The sequence below is a fragment of the Ailuropoda melanoleuca genome, chromosome 4 (assembly GCF_002007445.2).
Source record: "Ailuropoda melanoleuca isolate Jingjing chromosome 4, ASM200744v2, whole genome shotgun sequence".
NCBI classification, from domain to species: Eukaryota; Metazoa; Chordata; class Mammalia; order Carnivora; family Ursidae; genus Ailuropoda; species Ailuropoda melanoleuca.
The window spans coordinates 78,648,751-78,669,427 of record NC_048221.1 but is presented as its reverse complement, the minus strand read 5'-3'; the positions used below and the strand labels follow the sequence as shown (position 1 = coordinate 78,669,427).

At 37.2% G+C, this 20,677-nt stretch overlaps 2 protein-coding genes across 16 annotated transcripts in view; one reads left to right on the top strand and one right to left on the bottom strand.

Annotated features, from left to right (window-relative positions):
• The window catches only part of ASB3 (ankyrin repeat and SOCS box containing 3), a 171,753-nt gene that overhangs the window by 9,233 nt on the left and 141,843 nt on the right, over window positions 1–20,677 (top strand). For 13 of the 15 annotated variants that reach the window (XR_004624890.1, XR_004624887.1, XR_004624888.1 and 10 more), the window contains exon 2: window positions 17,949–18,157. Coding sequence is in view for 8 of the 15 variants with exons in the window: in XM_034659131.1 (XP_034515022.1) it covers window positions 17,962–18,157 (196 nt within the window). In the remaining 7 variants the exon portion in view is untranslated. Of the gene's footprint in view, window positions 1–13,525; window positions 13,657–14,199; window positions 14,426–17,948; window positions 18,158–20,677 lie in introns of those variants that run through there. The other 2 variants (XM_019792914.2, XM_011237934.3) reach the window with 2 other exon arrangements.
• On the bottom strand, window positions 5,318–14,064 carry CHAC2 (ChaC glutathione specific gamma-glutamylcyclotransferase 2). Its single transcript, XM_002914053.4, has 3 exons — window positions 13,824–14,064; window positions 8,277–8,312; window positions 5,318–6,087 (listed from the first exon to the last, which is right to left on the bottom strand). The coding sequence occupies exons 1-3, from the start codon at window positions 13,956–13,958 to the stop codon at window positions 5,704–5,706; spliced, it is 555 nt and encodes a 184-aa protein (XP_002914099.3). The 5' UTR covers window positions 13,959–14,064; the 3' UTR covers window positions 5,318–5,703.

Sequence of the window (20,677 nt, the reverse complement as noted above, 5' to 3'; positions counted from 1 at the left end):
CATTTTGTTCCTTTTTAGTGTTTAGCACAGTGCTTGGTATGTTGTGAGTATTCAATAAATGATAGTTATTATTATGTTTAACTTAAACCTTTTTGTCTCTCATTTTCATCATCTAAGAAAATGAGGATTAATATATGTATCAATGGAATAGATTTTGGTATATATAGTATTTGCTACATAAGGTTAATTATTATTCTTTGATCCATGAACAGCTATTTATTTTTTTCTATGAGGCTTTCTCTGATCTTATTAGTTTGAATTAATAATTTGCTGTTCTGTATCCTGCTTGTATTTTTTGTCACCGCCTTTATGCTAAATAACATTGATTTGCTTGGTTGTATGTGTTTCCACCAAATGTGGTTCTTTTTTTTTTTTTTTTAAGGTTTTATTTATTTATTTGGCAGAGAGACAGCCAGCGAGAGAGGGAACACAGGCAGGGGGAGTGGGAGAGGAAGAAGCAGGCTCCCATCAGAGGAGCCTGATGTGGGGCTGGATCCCAGAACGCTGGGATCACGCCCTGAGCAGAAGGCAGACGCTTAACGACTGAGCCACCCAGGCGCCCCTGTCAAATGGGGTTCTTGATAGCTGGGAACTCTTTTTATCTTGGTAGTCTTAGTGCATAGTTACTGCTTGACACATATCACAAGTCCCTCATTTTTTCTGGGTCTTAATGGATGAGGAGGATGGGGTGACTGGAGCATGGGGTGGAGTACATTAGTGGGAAGTGAAATGTGACAGATATGCTGACACCATATTATAGTGGAATACCGTATTAAAGAATTTGAAGTTTGTTTAGTATGCTTTGGGAGGCATTTTTGATTATTGCCCAAATTAGTTCCATATTTTAGAAACATAATTCTCCTTGCAGTGTAGAGAATGTTTTGGAAAAAGAAAAGAGATTGGAGGTAAGGAGAAGATGTAAGAAATCCTGCCTCTTGCTACATTATAAGGTTCCCATTTTAGCTAAGAAATCTTCCAGCTCATACTTGAAGGATAGGTCTTACCATCATGTAATATTTCAAGCCACATCACAGATAGGCTCCAGTGCTTCCCTGCTAACTTTTCTTTGACTTCCTAGTTATATAATGTTTTTTTGTGAAAAAAAGGCCAAAATTTTGTGTATATTGGGAAAAATCATTCATTTTTCTCTAAAAGCTTGTAAATTGATCAGTATCTTAAACCTGTTTGTTGTTTTTTCTGTTCTAACAATTGTTCAACATTTAATGTGTGTCATGTGCAGGGAGGTAATGTGAGACAAAATTTTTCTCCTTGGGAAAAGAGATGAATTCTGTTTTTAGTAGGCTAAGTTTCAGGTGCTTGTGTAGCTCAACTGGATATACCTTACATATAATACATAGAGTCATGAAGAATTTGAGGAAGATTGGAAGTTTTCTTAGGAAGGTTGGTAATTGAAACCCAGGACTTGTGAGTTTGTGTATCTGATAAACAATCTAAGATGTGAATACAATGAAATGTTCTGCTGTTTTGGCCTCAGTGAAATGAGATGCTTGCTTACTAGTGTCTGGTGCATCAGACTTGTAAAGGGTGAAACCGAAATCTTTGGGTTAAATCAGGAAAGAGTCATTGGAGACCGGGGACTACACTGATTCCGTGAGTACAGTAAGAGCAAAGGTAGATTGGAGATTGGAGGGGCATTAAGAGTAGTCGATAGGGAAATAGAACATTGTAGTTAAAGAATTCTGTGAAAATAGTAAAATTGGCAGAATAAAAGAAATTATAGGGATATAATCTATAACTGGAAAAACCGTGTATATGTAAATGGTTTTAATCCATTCTGTAACTGGTTTTTCCAGTAATAGAATGTTTTTATATGTGTTGTTAAACTTTTTACAAAGACAAGAAGGTTCAGTACAATTAAATGAAACCACCAAGAGATTAGTGCTGAGTATATGTTTTAGAAAGGGAAAATGAACCTTAAGAATTAAAAAAACCTGAAATGCAATAAAATTTATTTTCATCATATAATCTTGACATACAGAAGAATAATTTTAGTACTTGTCTCTTGAGAAGTTAAAATTCTTTGAAAAGTAGCCAGCCACAGGATTAAAAAAAATCATCCCACTAATCTTTAAGTTTCTAATGTATGCTTAGAGTGAATTTATTTTAAGGCTTTAGAAATGCAGAAAAATAGATTGTTGAGAGCTGAATAAATACATAGACAATATAGTCACAGTATTTTTAGTGAGAAAAGATAAGCATAATTGAAATATTTGATATGTAGATTTTAACATGATGTGATAAAAGGGAATTTTAAGTGCATCCATCATTTGACTGACTTTGAAAGAATTAGGGATGATAAATTACAGGAGTATGATGCATTGATATTCACAACTGTTCCAAAGTTATAATTTAAAAGCTATGTATCCATGGAAAAGAGAAATCTTAATATAATGGAGTGAAATGTTAACTATAAAATGTTTGAAAAATTTCTAATAGACCAAATGTGGTTCTTAAATTATAGGCATGATCATAATCATTATCAGTCTCAAGGAGATGCTAAACCCATGTACTCTGAATATATAATGTAAAGTAATACTAGGTAATATTTATTATTACATCAGGTATTGCATAATGCTTTACATATGTTAAAATTAAACGAGCACTTTCAAGATGTAAAATAAAACACATTTCAGGTACTTTATTAGTAGAAAATAAAATTCCTTTTTAAGATGAAATGCATATCCTATAGACAATGGCTAAATTTTTAAAGTCTGTCTTAATGGGTCACATTCGTACTTTCACATATTTGGAGTTGCCATCACAAACCTTTGTTTCCCTAACTGGTAACTTTTTATCTGTGGAGGTGGTGTCTGGATGGTACTTACCGTTGTTCGTGGTAGATCAGAGAGTGGGAAAGGGAAACCTAATAGTGGCCTGCAGTAGGAGTGGAAAGACCTACTTTAAAAAATCTACTCCATTAGAGATTTATATTAAAAGTTTCTTTCCCAACGCAGGGTTTACACTCATACTTTTTCTGAATTCCTTAAACTTGAAACTTAACTAGTAGCTGTACTCTGAGGAGTGAGAGTCTTGAGTTTTGTGTGTGTGATTAGGGAGGAAGGAGAGAAAATGCTTTCAAAGTGCAGAGAGAGTTTTGCTAACAAAAATGTTAGCCTCTAGGGGCGCCTGGGTGGCACAGCGGTTAAGCGTCTGCCTTCGGCTCAGGGTGTGATCCTGACGTTATGGGATCGAGCCCCACATCAGGCTTCTTTGCTATGAGACTGCTTCTTCCTCTCCCACTCCCCCTGCTTGTGTTCCCTCTCTCGCTGGCTGTCTCTATCTCTGTCAAATAAATAAATAAAATCTTAAAAAAAAAATGTTAGCCTCTAGGTAACTTGGTACCTGTTTATGATTCCTCCTAGCTGGGAGGCTTCAAATCCTAGCTTCTAATAAAGTACTATTTAACTTCTCCATTTTAGTCATGTTTCTCCCCATCCCAGCAAAAATAAATATCCCTGTTTCTGGGCTTTTTGGAATATGGCCTCCCTATAAATGTTTATGGTACACCATATGTAATTAATATGTCACACATTTTCTAGTCTAACTTGTAACTGAAAGCCTAGAAAGACATATAAATGGGGATCCCAAAGTTATCTCTTGCCCTTTATATTCTGTAATAATTATGTACTAAATGGTAGAAGAATCACTTTGGGGAGTCCCAAACTCCTTCGGACTTAGGTTTGTTTGTAAAATGAAAGGCTGTATTTCTGAATTCACCTACATGATTCTGAGCTATAGAATGTGAATCTTGGATTGGCTCATTATATTTGTGGGAGTCGATATACATCTATCAAAATTAACTCTTAACTTCTTTATGTAACAAGCTACATACTATTTCACTATCTAAAAGTTAATTTTGTTTACCTCCTGAAAAAAGGGTGGTGAAGCTCAGGTGGGTTTTTAAATACATTCTAGAAAGATCTTGTGTTTTAGAGTGAGAGAGACCTGGATTTTTGCTACTTAACGTGTGTGTAACTGTGCAAGGTACTATGGAAACAAGCTCAGAGGAGTTACCTAGAAAATGCACTTCCAGGTGTAAAGTGCCTAGCATATCCTTATGAGATACTCATTAATGAATGTTAGCTCCTTTTCTTGTTTTACAGGACAAGTGAAATGCCTCCTGGAAAACTAACATTGAAAATGTTGGGAAAATATTTAAAATAGTTATATAGCTGAGTAAATTACCAAGTTAGGTGTTAATAAATAAGAAAAACATGGAAAGGAATTTTCTTACTGTGTAGGACAACTTTAATGTGAAAATTTTCTGTATTAATTATTAGTTATGCTGGGGTTTGAAGAGTTTATTAAGTTTCATAATAAGTTTAATGTGAAACTGAAATTCTTTTTATAAGATTTATTGAGACTGTCCTATTGAGAAAGGAACCTATAATCAGAAATTATCTTGATTAGAATCAAGATCAATTGTACATGAGTTAATAATGCACATGTAACTTTCCTATTTCAGTAGCATCATCAACATTTTTAAGTGTTGAAAAAAAAACCCCAAAAAACCTTTGTTTTGGTGACAAGATATAAGAAGGGAAAAAAAGCTGTGTAGCAAATGATCTGGTAATGCCACTTCTTTAAAAAACCTACAATTCTAAAGGTCATTTCAAACACCAGACTTTCATTATATTATGTTTCTGTTAATTTGTAATATCGGAAAGGCCATCTCTCTTTAAGTTTCAGTATAAGATTCATACAAAGTGACTGAATGACACACCACATTGTTACTGGACACGATTTGTATAATGTAATTTGTGCTTTTTTAGCCGAATGAGTTTTTTTCCATGTAGTAAAATGCATTTATTCAAAAAAAAAGGAGAGGTAGAGTACATTATAATTCTAAGGAAATTTTTATATTAAAAATGCCACTCTTTTTGACTTATATTGGAAAGGGTCTTATTTAATACCTGAACAAGGAAATTGACAATGAAGGCTGAAATCTTGTCTAATTACCATATATTTCTAATTACACATTATTTTAAGCTTGTATATTTTAAACCATGGGTACACAATTATTGTATAGGAATATACTGAAGGTATTACCTTATTATATTTACTGGACTTTGGTTTAATTCTCTACAACTTCAAAATAATATTGTGATACGAAACAACAGAATTATTTTTACTCTGATAAAAAAAAAGCTTTGGGGGCGCCTGGGTGGCACAGCGGTTAAGCGTCTGCCTTCGGCTCAGGGCGTGATCCTGGCGTTATGGGATCGAGCCCCACGTCAGGCTCCTCTGCTGTGAGCCTGCTTCTTCCTCTCCCACTCCCCCTGCTTGTGTTCCCTCTCTCGCTGGCTGTCTCTATCTCTGTCAAATAAATAAATAAAATCTTTAAAAAAAAAAAAAAAAAGCTTTGGACTGAGTCCTTCATTGTATTTTTCTAAAGAACTCACTTCCTATGAGCAAGTGATCAATATCATAGTTAGGAAACCATTATATCATTAAAACTTGAATTTTTTCTTTAACTATATCCCAGTATTTTAAATATTTATGTGTTTCAGGATACATGAAATCAAACTGCACATTTTGGTCATATCTTGACTACAACATTAAAAATAAATAAGACCTTCAAGTAAACATGTTTCCAAATCATATTGCCAGCGTGCACGAAGCTATAGCTTTTTTCTGAAGCCTAAAAGCTCTGCTTGTTTGGAAAAGTCAGTGATTAGGTCTTTATAAGCAGTTGAGGTTCTGTTTTCTTTCTAAACGTTCCTTTACTAATTTCTCCAAAGAGAAAAGATGCTCGTCGGCATCTTCTGGCACAAGGTTCCTCATAGAATTTGCAAGTTCAAAAAGATATTCTGTATTTCTTCCACTTGGACCAGAAGCATTAAAAATTTGTTCAGCAATGTCTTCTAGAGGTGCAGGACCAAGGTAATTAGGATTATCACATGTTCCAATATATAGCAGCACAGTGAATGGTTTTGTTGTGGGATCTTTTGGATAAAAAATGACTGTTGTGGTCCTGTAGCCTCCTTTCTCTCTGAAGTCAAGGTATGCTTTTACTTCTTCTTCCTTTCCTGTTGGCAGTCTATAAGCAACACCCCAAACACAACCCTGTTGAAAAATGAAAATATAATATTTAGTATTTACAAGGCTAAAATAGGTAAAGATATGTTGTGCTCTAAGAAAGTATCTTGTATATTCTTAGAAGTTTTGCTTAAATTAAGCAAAACTATATTCTTAGTTTTGCTTAATTTAAAGTGCACAGAGAGGTACAAACTCAACAAAAGAGGCTGACATTTAGTATTCTGGATGGAGTAATTTACAAAGGATATTTGAAAGTTCCTGCAGTGAAAAAAAATGAACAAGTAAAATGAACTTGCTATGGCCTTAAGTAGTTGATTACTTTCTTACAAAGCTTTTAAAACACAGAACCCTGGGGTGCCTGGGTGGCGTAGTCGTTAAGCGTCTGCCTGCGGCTCAGGGCCTGATCCCAGCGTTCTAGGATCGAGCCCCACATCAGGCTCTTCTGCTGGGAGCCTGCTTCTTCTTCNGAAGAGCCTGATGTGGGGCTCGATCCCAGAATGCCGGGATCACGCCCTGAGCCGAAGGCAGACGCTTAACCGCTGTGCCACCCAGGCGCCCCTCTTACAAAGCTTTTAAAACACAGAACCCTGGGGTGCCTGGGTGGCGTAGTCGTTAAGCGTCTGCCTTCGGCTCAGGGCCTGATCCCAGCGTTCTAGGATCGAGCCCCACATCAGGCTCTTCTGCTGGGAGCCTGCTTCTTCTTCTCCCACTCCCCCTGCTTGTGTTCCCTCTCTCGCTGGCTGTCTCTGTCAAATAAATAAATAAAAAATCTAAGAAAAAAAAAATAAAACACAGAACCCTTTCTGCAAACAAGGGAACACCTGATACATAAAAAAAGATAAGTGATGCTGAGCTCTAGCTGAAGTAGGTTGGGGTATCAAAGCCCTTCCAGCCAGCACCCAGCACTTATATCCACTTACAGCCCCTCACTTAGGCTTCAGAGTAGCTACAACACTCCATGAAGCAGTTTGGAAACTACTGCCCTTACCATTAGCAAAATGTTTTAGAACTGTTTTTAATGACCAAATGAACACCTGATATTTTTAATTTCAGTCCCACTAGTTAAAAGACATAATTATAAAAAACTTAAAACAATAATAAGTAACCCAGTGTGCAAAGAAATTATTCAAAATGAATAATTTTAAAATGCTGATTTCCTTCATTGTTTAGTTTGTTCACAAAGTATCAATAAAAACAATGTATTTTGGCTGCAAAGGTTTTGTGTGTGTGTGTGTTAATAAAATATCTGTGATATAAGCAGGATTTAGTTTGTAGTATAGATTTTCTAGTTTATTCACAATCTTTAATTATTAACTTTAAAAATTAAATTTAGGTTGCTAAATATCTTCTTGAGTGAATTTAACATTCTGTAGAAACAAAGTATATTAGCTTTAATTAAGAGTTACAGTTAACCAGTTTGAAGCCATTTTTTTTTTTTTTTTAAAAGTAGGCTCCATTCCCAACATGGGGCTTGTACTCAGGACCTTGAGATCAAGGGTCAAATACTGTACCAATGGGGCTAGCCAGGCACCCTGGAGCCATTTTTATGTATGCTTTTCCTAATGCAAATTATCAAAGTATTTCATTTCACTGTTTCACCATTATTCATGTGCTGTTGATAGCTGCTTGTTTTTTGTATATCAAAGTTCTTTCCAAAGTTAAATCCTTGACTTCAAAATATCAAAGTTTGTATTTATACATCAATGAAATGATGAAAATATTTAAGAAACAGAGTACTATCAGGTAATTATGTTTTCTAGTGCTCCAAACCTCTTTAAAAACCTATTGTGCTGTTAACAAAATTAGGCAATAAAGAAAGTGATAATTCCTGGGTGGGATTTTTGCTGAGAATAGTAGATTCCTAGCAAATGTGAGGAGAGTTTCAAAGGTTCCATTTGATTCTTAGTGGCAGTCTGGCTGTCTGAGGGCTTGGCTCCATTAATTCTTAGTCAATAAACTGAATAAGAAAAGAAAAATGAGAAAAAAAATGAGACTACATGCCATTTGGTTTTATTTTGTTGTCTACCTTGCAGTCTGCATTCCAACTTTTCCCAACAGTTCAAAAGAAATACAACAAATACAGAGAGGAATTCTAGACCTAGTGTTCAAACTGTCTGTGCTCACTGTTGATAAAATTGCATTGATTATTAACACTGAGAAACATCTCAACATTTTATATGACTAAAGACATACAAAAAAGAATAATTATACCATACCCCAGGATCTTCAACAAGAGTCACAACTCTTCCAGGCTGTTAAAAAAAGAAAAAAAAAAAAAAAAAATTTTTTTTCTGAATCAGTTTTCAACTAACAGAGCATTAGCAATTTATTGTTGACATGGAATATTTTAATTTCACTTGTTCATACTAAACACTTTCTTAGCACTTATTTTTTATGATAAATTTTCAAGTGGATTAAGAAAATATACCTTATCCTTTCTAAAAATACCCTTCAATTTGTGCATATCAGCTATATTATGTTCACTTAAAACTGATATATTAAAAAACACACCTGTGACTAAGGCTCATCTAAAATAAAAGGCAAAGGGAGAAGCAATTGTAAATAAAAGTTCTGGTCAGATTCCTGTAGTTTTATTAGGGAACAAACATGCTCTTCCAGAGTGCTTTCCTCTAACAGGGAAGTGATTCTCAAACTTTAGTGTAGATCAAAATTATCTGGAGGGTCGATAAACATATTGCTTAGCCACAGTCCCAGTTTCTGATCCTGTAGGTCTGGAGCTCTCTGAGAATTTGCCTTTTTTTTTTTTTTTTTTAAAGTACACTTCCTACCTAGTGCCAGAGGCTATGTATCTGTCGACATGATAGGATCATTAGTGAGAATGCTGAACTGTAAGCATTTTAACATTTCTGTTTTAATATATTTGCCCACTGTTCTGGCACATAGTGATCATAAATCATTCAGATATTTGTGTCATCTTCTTTGCTGTTTTTCTAGTCTTTGTCTGTTTTTATAGGTAATTTGTAATAATGGAAAACATGGGGTTTTGGATTATGTTTCTTACTTATATTTTCTTGTTAGCCTTCTCATACATTTTAATAATGGCATACATAATATTGTATCATCAGTGAGCTGTAATTTAAGCATTTTTTTGTTGTTGGGCATTTAGATTTGACTTGTCATCTATTTAAGAAAATGCTACAATGAGGATACATATATTGATGTAGGTATTACCATATTACTTTCAACTTCAAAGTGAATTAGGAGCTATTTACTGAATATCTAGCTATGTTGTAGAGAAAATAAAACCTTGATTCTTGCTTTCAAGAGCTTATATTGTAATTCTGGAACATGAACTTAACATGTGAAGTAGAGAACACTTAAGTGCTAAGATATATGGTATGAGTGCAGTAAGAATTCTGAGTCTTGGGTGGTCAGAAAGGAAGACAAAATTCTGGCAAAAGGGCATAATTCACAAGTGTAGACCTAGAGGCAAGACCTCACAGGCTAAGTGTCTGACTTTAGCAGATGGTCCCAATATATGGAGAAGATGATTCAGAAAGATAACTGGAGAAACAGGGTAGTCGGATTTGAAGAGCCAAACAGTGGAGGTGAAGTTAGGGGACAGTGGAAAATAAGAAGCCAGTGAAATGTGGGAGAAATAGGAAATTAAGAGCTACTGTAGCACTTGAGGAGCGCAGGTCTGGTATGATAAAAGAAGTGTTTGGGGAAGATCGAGTGGTAAAGTATGTAGTAGGCAAGTTAGAGTAGGAAGGAAGGAGACTCTTGAGTAAGAAATGTTAGTGGTCCAGGTGACAAGTTCTGTACCTTTTCCTTGTCTCCCCTCCTGTCCAGCCCAGTCATCAATTCTTGGTAGCTCTGTCTTTTGATTCTTCTGTATCTGGTTCCTCTGCATCCTTCAGTTGCTTCCTTGTGGACCTCACTGCCTGCCTCTAGTTTTGTTTACCTCAGTTTGTTCTCTTTTTGGCCCTGGAATGACTTTCTAGAGCAAAAATTGGGCCACTCACTCCTGTGCTTTGAATTTTTCAGGGTTGTAATATTCTACAGTAGAAAATAAAAATTCCTCAGCATGACTTAACTACAAACCTCATTTCTTACCACCTTCCCCTTCAGGCTGTACTGATTTATTTGTAACTTTTACAAACATTCGTGGAATGCCCTTCCTTTTGTATCTCTGGGTTATCCTCCTGCCATTCCATCTGTAAAGGCTTGGCTGACTCCCCAGGCAACTCTGTAGCAGCTCCTTGTCCTAAACTCTCATTTCTCCTTTTATTCACTTCCCTGTGGCACTTGTCAGGTACTGCTGTTTGCATAGGTGTCTCCTACTTGTATATGTAAGTGCTCAGTAGTAATTGTTGAGAGAGGGGGGAGTGGTAGAAAAGTCCTGGACTTGAGGTGGTGGCACTTGAAACAGAAAACATAGGGAATCATTTTAAGGGGCAATAAATGGACTCCCTGTGACTACTTATAGATGATACAGAAATGGACTTTTGGCACTACTGATAAATTTACTTGGGAATTTTTTCTTTTTTAAAGATTGATTTATTTTAGAGAGAGAGCATGAGTGGGGGAGGGGCAGAGGGAGAAGGAGAGAATCTCAAGCAGACTCCCCACTGAGCAGGTAGCAGGCTGTGCTGATCTCACCACCCAGAGGTCATGACCTGAGCTGAAATCAAGAGTTGGATACTCAACCAACTGAGCACCCAGGTGCCCCTTGGAAATATCTTCTAAAGCTTAAGCTTTTTGTTCCTAAAATAAATAGATGTTATTGAGGACCAGTGTACATTTGTAAATCACATGAAAGCTTTTTTTGGGGGATTGAAACTAAAGAAGGGGTCTTTGAAGCTGGATAGGATTGGAGGATATCGTGAAATATGGGGCATTATGGGTGCTTTGAGTAATGAGTAATTTTTCTGATCTAGATCTAGTAAATGTTCATGATTATCTCTTGTGTTAAAATGTTTCCTCTTTTTGAAATTGAAATATATTCTCTCTGCTGTGAAAAAATATTCACATTTAAATGAATCCTTAAGGTGGTGAGATGCTGCCAGTTTTGTTATATATAAATGAGATGCTTAATAAAACTTAGGAAGAAATTAAAGTTTAATGAAGCTAAGAAGAAAGCATAATTGAATAAAGCAAGTAGGTTTGGTATTTTTCCCACAAATGTCACATTGCAGTGTGTGGAAATGAGCCTAACATTTGTTTAATATCACATTTCATATGTAATGATGACTAACTTACTAGGAGCATATGTTGCTGTAAAAAACATAGTCGTATAAAACATCCATTTTATTCTTCTAATTTTCTAGCTATCTCTGTAGCCTTTTGTATTCTTGTTTGACAGTTAAGATTTATATAAAGCTGGTGATCCACTATAATAAAAAATGTTTAGTAAAATAATAATGTTCTTTCAGTTTTTTTTTTTAACAGAACAGTATACTTAGAAATCATTTGTTACTTAGACTTTCCTTTAATTTGCTATGATGGATCCTTTAAATAAAAGTAGGTGTAAAACTATTAGCCACTGCAGTCTCCCTGTCCCCTAACTTACCTGCCCTATATTTTAGTAAATTTTAGTGAAAAAAAATACTGGCTTTTATAGCTCCTTTCTTCTTTAAAAGAATCATGAGCTGTTGCATTGACTTGACAACTTCTTATTCTGTTCCGACAGTGTACATATCTCAGTGTGCCATATAACAGATGCATCATACATTTTGATTGAAGCTAGAGTAGTAGGGGCACCTGGGTGGCTCAGTAGGTTAAGCGTATGCCTTCGGCTCAGGTCATGATCCTAGGGTCTTGGGATCAGCAGTATGTCGAGTCTGCTTCTCCCTTTCCCTCTGACCCTTGCTCCTGTTCTCACTCTCGTTCTGTCTCTCAAATAAATAAATAAAAAGCTTTAAAAAAAAAAGAAACTAGAGTAGTAAAATATGCTATTTAAACCATATTTATGGGACTCCAGGCTCAGTCGGTTAAGCGTAGGACTCGATTTCGGCTTAGGTCATGATCTCAGGGTGGTGAGATCAAGCCCCTCATCGGGCTCTGTGCTGGACATGCAGTCTGCATGAATGAGGTTCTCTCTCTCTCTTTCCCCCCCTCCCCAAATTCGTGCGCAGATGCTCTTTCTCTGTCTCTAAAAACAAGACAAAATAAAAAACAAAACCGTATTTGTAAGCATTTAACAGCCATTAAAATTTGGAGACTGGGTTAAGGCTTTTCTCTTCAGAATAGAAGTTTTAAGTGTTCATATCTGACAACTCAAAAGGCATTTTACTTCACTTAGAAGCTTTATTAACAAGTTTCATTTTATTTAACTCTTTAAAGTCTTAAATGTTGTTTTATAGCATTTTTTAAAAAAAAAATATTTTTAAGTAATCTCTACACCCAATGAGGGGCTCAAGTTTGTAACTGCGAAATCAAGATTTGCATGCTCTACCGATTGAGCCGGCCAGGTGCCCCTGCTTTATAACATTCTTGAAGAAATTCTGGCCATGAAGTTTCTGTTGGCTTACCAATGTGCATTTGCCCTAAGTTACTCCCCTGTTTTCAAATAATCTACCTACCTTAAAGCGAGTTTCTAGCATTTTATATATTGTGTTTTGGGGCCAATATTAATTTTTTTTTTTTTAAGGATTTTATTTATTTGTCATGGAGAGAGACAGCGAGAGAGGGAACACAAGCAGGAGGGGGAGTGTGAGAGGGAGAAGCAGGCTCCCTGCTGAGCAGGGGGCCTGACGTGGGGCTGGATCCCAGGACCCTGAACCAAAGGCAGACACTTAGGGACTGAGCCAGCCACACAGGCGCTCCTAATTTTTTTTAAAAAACAGTAAACAAGCTCATATAACTCTCCAGAGTACTTTAGAGAACATATAAACAATAAAATTTTGTACCCTTCCAAAAGTTAGATTAACTAAAACACGTAATTAAGGTATCCAAATTGTTACCCAAAACTTAGTTTTCCTTGTGGATTGGTTGTTTTGCGCCCAATACAAGGCTGATTTGCATAAGCAGTGACCTGTTACTAGTTCTCTGTACACATATTTTGGGGTTAATGTCTTTGTATGACTGAAAATGGATCAAAGAACTTATATTCCACATCCATAATTTAGATGAGAAACATGGAGAAACATTCAAATAATTCTGGATACAGTAATTGGTACTCTGTTACTCAAGTAACAAACCAGAAACTCATTTAACTTTGCCGGTACCTGACAACCGAAGTAAGTGATCAAAGTAAGCTCCTTAATAACCGGAGATAATTTTGGAAACTAGTTCTTCTGTGACCTTAGGTGTCATAAAATGAAACCTTTGGAAAGATACAAAGAAAACCCAGAAATAACTCTCGTTTAAACTGAAACCAATGAAAGTCGGCCAGAATGCAGAAATGCCAACAAATTTAACTGATAAAAAGTTGAATGTGCACGTTGATTTTGGTATTTCAACTCCGCCAAGATTGATCTTCCCGCCTTTTTTTTTTTGGCAGAGCTTGCCAAGAGATGGGGCCCCCTCCAAGCACGTCAGCCTCGTGCGAGCTTGTGCGCTTGTGCCCACGTTTCTTGCTTCCTCAAGAATCTCAAGTGGCTTCGGAAGGAGTGCCCTTGGTTTGGGAGAGAGGTAGGGGGCAGGTGGCCGAGGAAAATGGACAGATATAACAGCTTTATTCCTAACCCACTTGCTCATCCCTCAGAAACGTTGGGGTGTACGTCCAGCAAAGCTGGGCCAGGAGTTGGGGAGCGGCGCTCCGAGAGCAGTAAGGGTGGGGGGACTGGTTAGCGCCTCACCTTGCCGGGGACCCCGCGATGGTCGGTGCTTCCCTGCCAGAAGCGCCTGTTGTAGCCTGTGATGTATCCGACCATCTTGTCCTGATAAGGGAAGTCCACCTTCCAGATCAGGGACCCATAACCAAAAACCCACATTCTTCCCTTGCTTCTCCGCTGCGGCGGCGGTCGACCCTCTGCTGTGTTCTCTACGGTACCGACACCAGCGGGGATTGCAGCCTCGCCGACGCAAGTAACCGGCTGGGCGGGCGCAGGCGCAGTGGTCTCACTGCGTGCTCGGGGGCGCAAAGCACACTGGGACATGTAGTTCCAGGGGCGTCTTCCGACTGGGTCAGCATTATTTTGTTTCGTTACTTAGGGTATTAAGGATTAACCTTCCGTATGCTAAGCAATGGATTCTTTTGTAGTCTCTGCAAAGCACCGTACCCTTCTGGTGCGTGTGTGCAGAGGACTACAATACCCACAATCCTTTCCTGGGATTTGTGGCTCTGAGGTTGGAACTGTCCGCTTCCTTCGAGCGGGTACAAGGAGAAGCGAAGCGCCTGGAGTCGCTGCTGGTATAGTCTAGGTACCGGGAAGAGATATACGGGCACCGCGTTTGGCATGTAGGAGGACATTTTGTTCTTTGAAAACTGGGTTTCTGCCAATTTAACAGTAGCCAGAGGAGCACAAGCTGTGAATGCCGTATTTGGCTTTACACTTAAAAAAAAAAAAAAAAAAAACCAAAAACCAACGCCAAAGACTTCTGCATGTGTGCTTTTCACATAAAGCAGAAAGTTTACCACAGAGCTTTTACGTCTGCGAAAGAGCTACAGTTGTTTCAACTCATATTTAAATTTTACAAGGCAAAACGACCTTATTCATCTTTAGTATTCTCAGCAGCTCACTCAGAAAAGGGTAGGCAAAGGTTCTTGCCTCAGGCACAGGCTTTGGAAGCGATATGTGGAACCTGAAATTGTATACAGAATTTGCGGTCTGTGTGCATTCTTCTCGGGGAGAAGCTTTATAGCTTTAAATGAGTTTCTCCAACAGGTCAAGATTGTAAAAAATGTTAAGACCTGCTGGTTAGAACTACTGCTGCAGAATATTTTTTTAGGAAACTCACTTGGACCAGCATGGCTGTGTTTCTGTGTGTGAAAAGAGAAGCTTTAGCAAATTTCTTGTTCTTTCTTGAGGATTTCTGTTTCGTCGTCTTTAGCTACATAAAAGAATTTAAAAAACCCCAGATTCAAGGAGTATTATTTGAACTTTTAAGAAATTGAAAAATTTCAAACCTACAGAAGAAATTTTTGAAAAGTATAATCACTCATATACTCTCCACGTGGATCCAATAATTGACATTTTGCCAGTTACTTTGCTTTTTTTCCTCTATATGTACTTTTTTTAAAAAAAGATTTTATTTTATTTATTCGACAGAGATAGAGACAGCCAGCGAGAGAGGGAACACAAGCAGGGGGAGTGGGAGGGGAGCCTGATGTGGGGCTCGATCCCATAACGCCAGGATCACGCCCTGAGCCGAAGGCAGACGCTTAACCGCTGTGCCACCCAGGCGCCCCTCTATATGTACTTTTTAATCTTAAAACATTTGAAGTAAGTTACATGTGTTATTTTTCACTGCTAAATACTTAAAGAATAAGGACTTTCTCCTAATAACCACAATGCCATTATCATATCTAAGAAAACTAACAAAATTACATCATCAAATATCTATTACGTAGTCAAATTTCCTTAATTGTCTCACAGTTGGTTTTTGTAGCTGATATTTTAATACTTCTTTCACCATCCAGCATCCATTTAAGGTTTATACATTACAGTTGGTTGTTTGACCTTGTACTCATTTAGTTAAGAACATGCGAAGATTTTTATAAAAGGAGATGTGGCATAGAGTGTATGCATGTTGGTATTAAGGGTTGAGTGGAGTGATTCTGCTATTATAATGCATTTCTTTTGGCTTTTTCTTCCCTTAAGAAGCTCAAAGATATTACCCAGTTCTGATGTTTGTTTTTTCTCAGGTTATTGCCTGTTAATCTAGATCCATTAATATTATTTGTAACTGTGAGAAAAGCCAGTAAAATTTGGAAAGGGATTCATACTTGTTTTTACTCAAATGCTGTTTTTTAATGTCTTTGGAGGGGTATTCTTATGAGTGTTTGTGTTTTTCCTACATAGAAACAGTTTTTTTTCTTATATTACATGAATATGCCATAAATTGCCATAAATATGCGGTCTGTTCTTTTTTGAGAAACTTGGACATAATGGCCTTAGCTGGAAATTAGTATCTTTCAACAAAATGTAGCCTAGCATTCAAGATTCCCTGCAGTTTGGCCTTCAGCTACCTCTGTAAGCTCCTTTTCCTCCTGTTGTTTAGCTAATCTTCCTTCCAAAATGAACTGATTGTTTCCCTTATTCACTGTCCCTTCTTCACCCTTGCTTGTTCATTTACATAATGTTGGTTGTGTTTCTCCTACCTGCGAACGCTCTTCTGCCCTTTTTCTCATTGTCAGATCCTTCTGTACTTTAGGGCCCAGCTCACATCCCTCACAAGTTGAAGTAGTTTCTCCCTTCTTTGACTACCCAGGGCTCTTCATCTGTACTTCTCTTGGAGCACTTTCTTCCTTTTGTTTTGAATAACATATATTTATCATTTCTATGAGACTGTAAATAAGTCTCTGTCATCTTTATATCCGCCACATTGCTGATTAGCTAGTTGGTGCACAGTAAATAACCGTCAACTGCATAATTAAATGTTCTGTAATAAATATCTTCGCTTTCCTAGTAAGGGACCAGTTGATCCAATCAGATTAATCCATAGCTACTGTTAGCTGTTTGGCACACTATAGAATCAACTTATGCAGTTATAGCTTTATATTTAAATGTGACCATGGATAAATTTAAATTTTCTACAGGAAATGCTGTGTACTTTCTTTTAACTTCTCCTTTTAAATATTTTATTTACTTATTTATTTGACAGAGAGAAAGAGAGAGCAAACACAAGCAGGGGGAGCAGTGGAGGGAGAGGGAGAAGCAGACTCCCCACCTAGCAGGGAGCCTGACGTGGGGCTCCATCCCAGGACCCTGGGATCATGACCTGAGCTGAATGCAAATGCTTAACCGACTAAGCCACCCAGGCGACCCTTAACTTCTTTTAAACCTTCATTTTCTGGATAAATTATTTAGAATGTGGTTCTAGAAAGTTTTTCACTTGTATTGGACTAGACATGTTGGCATTTCCTGAACCACCTCCTAAGATCATTAGAAAAACTCAGGAAGGCTGGGCTAGGAGTTTTACTGAGAGGGACTGCCCCTCCTGAGGTAACTCTTCCCCTGAGAATCCTGAACTTAGCCTCATGGTGTGATTAACAAGAAGCTGTCATTGTGAGAATCATATACTGAGAGCTATACTGGGGGAACATGGAATGAACTTTGGAGGGAGATGATGAGGAAGAGGCACTAATGCTGTCAAAAACTTTTTGGGCTGGTATAGGAAAGGTCGACTCATTTTTTTATATGATGCTCTTGTTCGTTTCAGTATATTCCATCAGTGGGACTGTTTGATCAAAGAAAACAAACATAAATGTGTAGCCCCTTTTGCAAAGGACCAGGAGAAAAACTACAATTTTACTTATCTTTGTTTTTTCCTTTGTTCATTCCTTTTCTAGCTTTTTGGGGGTTAGCTTTTTCCTGGAGAGGACTACAAATTAATTCTTGAGCCTGAGCATTGCGGTTAGTTAAATGGCCATCTCTATGTAACGGAGTACACGTTTGGGATTAACTGGAGGTGTTTAGCTCCTTCATCCACAGAGTTCCAGTGAATGCACTTTGGCGGGTATGCATGAGAGCAGAAGCCTGCAGGAAGGAGCTGCTCAGACATTTCCAGTAGAATGATAGAACACTTAAAACTCTTGATATCTTTAATAAAAACATTTCAGGGAATCCCAAATCCCCAGAGACACTTCCTGGTTTAGACTCTAGCAGAGGCTGTGGCATGATGGGTCGCTTTCTCCACCTCAGGCTTTTCCTCAGCAGTCTTGTGACAGATGCAGGACAGGCCTGCTTCGATCTGCTAATCTCTAGGAGTGCAGTGTTGTTTTATTGTCTATAGTGTTTTCTTTTTGTCTTGTTTTGTAGACTGGTCAGAAGAATGGATTTTACAGAGGCTTACTCTGCTACATGCTCCACGGTTGGACTTGCTGCCAGGGAAGGCAATGTTAAAGTCTTAAGAAAACTGCTCAAAAAGGGACATAGCATTGATGTTGCTGATAACAGGGGATGGATGCCAATTCATGAAGCATCTTATCACAACTCTGTAGAATGTTTACGGATGTTAATTCATGCAGGTAAAGTAAATTCAAGGTATGGGAGGCTGGGCCTACAAGCCTGATTAATAAAACATAAAAAAATGGTAATATGTGATTTATTAACGGTAGTATTTGTTTACCTTTTCTATGACCGTAAAAGAACTGCCTATGCATTATTAAGAATGGTAAGATTGCCTGCCTTGGGTTATAAGTATGGTGTTTCAGCTGGACATCTATAAATGTTGTTCTTGATATATAACTTGCTGTGCCTGGACCATTTTTATTGTCTGAGCTCTTTAAATTAAGCATTTGGTAGTTACAGTCATGTTTATTCCTTTTTCCTTTTCCAAACAAAAGGAACAATGTTACTGGAGCTGAGGGTGCGAGTGCTTTGGTTGAATTAGTCGTTGTCTTTCTTTTTTTTTTTTTTTTAAATACTTTTCAGTTTCCTTAATTTCAGAAATCTCTTTTTTTTTTTTAATGTGAGGTCACCGTAGAGAATAGGATAGACAAGGTCCCTGCCTTTATGGTGCTTATATTCCTGTCAGGGGAGACAGACAATACCTAAACGATTAAACAAGATAATTTCAAAATGTAAAGGTGTTGTGGAGAGGATAGAAGGGTAATGGGACAGGGAGTAGCCGTGTGCTATTGTGCCTCTCTTTCCAACTCTGTGTTCAGTTGACTTCATGCTTCTTACCTGAGGTCAGTCAAGTGGGAATATTTACATGGCAGAAATCAGCCAGTGCTTTAAACCAAAACTGAAAATTTGGGCTTTTTTTCCCCTTTCTGAGAGCCAGTGATACATTGGTCAGTTCACTATTGAGAAAAGGACTCTGTAAAAGGGACTAAATGAGAGATTGTGACAGGAGATGGTAGGCCGGGGTGAGGGGTGCATAATGGTGAGTGAGCACTGCTTTATAACAGTCATTGCACTAGATGCTAGATTTATATTATTTAATATGTACCAAACAGCTCTTGAGGCATTGTTATCCCCATTTTATTGATGAGAGGTTTACCAAGGCTCAGAGAAGTTGACTCGTCCAAAGATTATTTAATAAACTAGAACCCATTTCTCTCTGATTCTAAAGCCCACTCGTTTTCACTATGGCATGCTTCCAACATTTAATCAAAGTACACATTTTTAGCATTTAGTTAATTTAAACTGAGATTGAATATAATACTCTGTTGTAACGCTCAGTGAACCGTTTACATTTCATTGATCATGGAAATTCCGTTTCTTCTTCCCTATGTACTTGTCATCACAGGTATAGCTACTCAAAATTTAGACTTCTGGTGTTCATCAGAATTACTAACTCATGGCTTCATGGATGGGAAAGGAAGTAATCCTTCCATTTTATTTTTGGCATCGATTTTTATTTGTTTTCTTTTAAGGAATGGGGAATGGCAAGGCTAAATTCCCCCAATCATAATACAGGAAGTTTGTTATGACTGCTAGGCACATGTTCTAGAGTCTGTTATAATTGACTGTTAAGAGATATTAGAAAAATAGAATTGATGCCTCAAATTTTAAAAACTTTGATATGTGTTTTCAGAATTTGTTTGAAGTTAATTCTAGAGCTTGAGTTCCCATACTATCTCTAGTGATAAATAAAGGCATGAATTTAAATACTCTTTTCTAGTCAGAAAGATCATTCCCAATATAATGTTATTTCTCCCCACACCAGAACAGTATTGTTTATGTTACAGTTTTTTCCCTATAGCTGCAGAATAAACTTAGGCATGTTTTGATTAAATGTGTTTGAATCAGCTATTCAAGTCATCTATGGTTTCTGTCAGAAATTTTAAGTATCACCTTCATTTTTAATGACTGTTCTTTTTTAGTAAAGCTTGATGTTTCTGAAGGATAAGATAGCCACACAGTTAATTATGTGAATGGTTGATATAAATGGTCAAATAAAATGTTCTCACTGTATTTTTATTAGAGTTCACTGTTATGAAATAAACTTTGGATAAATCTGGTTTGCATGTAGTTTTTACACAAGGATTGGAAAGTAGGATGTGCAGAGACTAGGAAGCAGCTGTATGACTTGTTTTTGGAGGAGGTGACATTTTGGTCTCAGTCTTCCATGACTTTGGTTGTTCTCTGTAGTTGGAACTAATGTCCAAAATTCTATCGGATCTGATTATTTAATTCACTAACTGGAAAAAAATCAGAATGAGGCAGAAAGGCTACATAGCCTATTGGTCACTTTAAAAAATATTTTATATATTCTTATGGCCTATCTTCCCTTTTGTAAATTAACTAAAGTCCGTACTTCATTCAGTCTCTACTTTTATTTTTATTTTATTTATTATTTGTTTATTTAATTAAAAAAATGATTTTATTTATTTATTTGTCAGAGAGAGAGTGCACAATCAGGGGGAGCAGCAGGCAGAGGGAAAAGCACGCTCCCTGTTGATTAAGGAGCCCAATGTGGGACTTGATGCCAGGACCCTGGGATCATGATGTGAGCTGAAGGCAGATGCTTAACTGACTGAGCCACCCTGGTGTCCCTAGATTCCCTCCCTTTTAAAAAAGATTACAATTTAAACTCA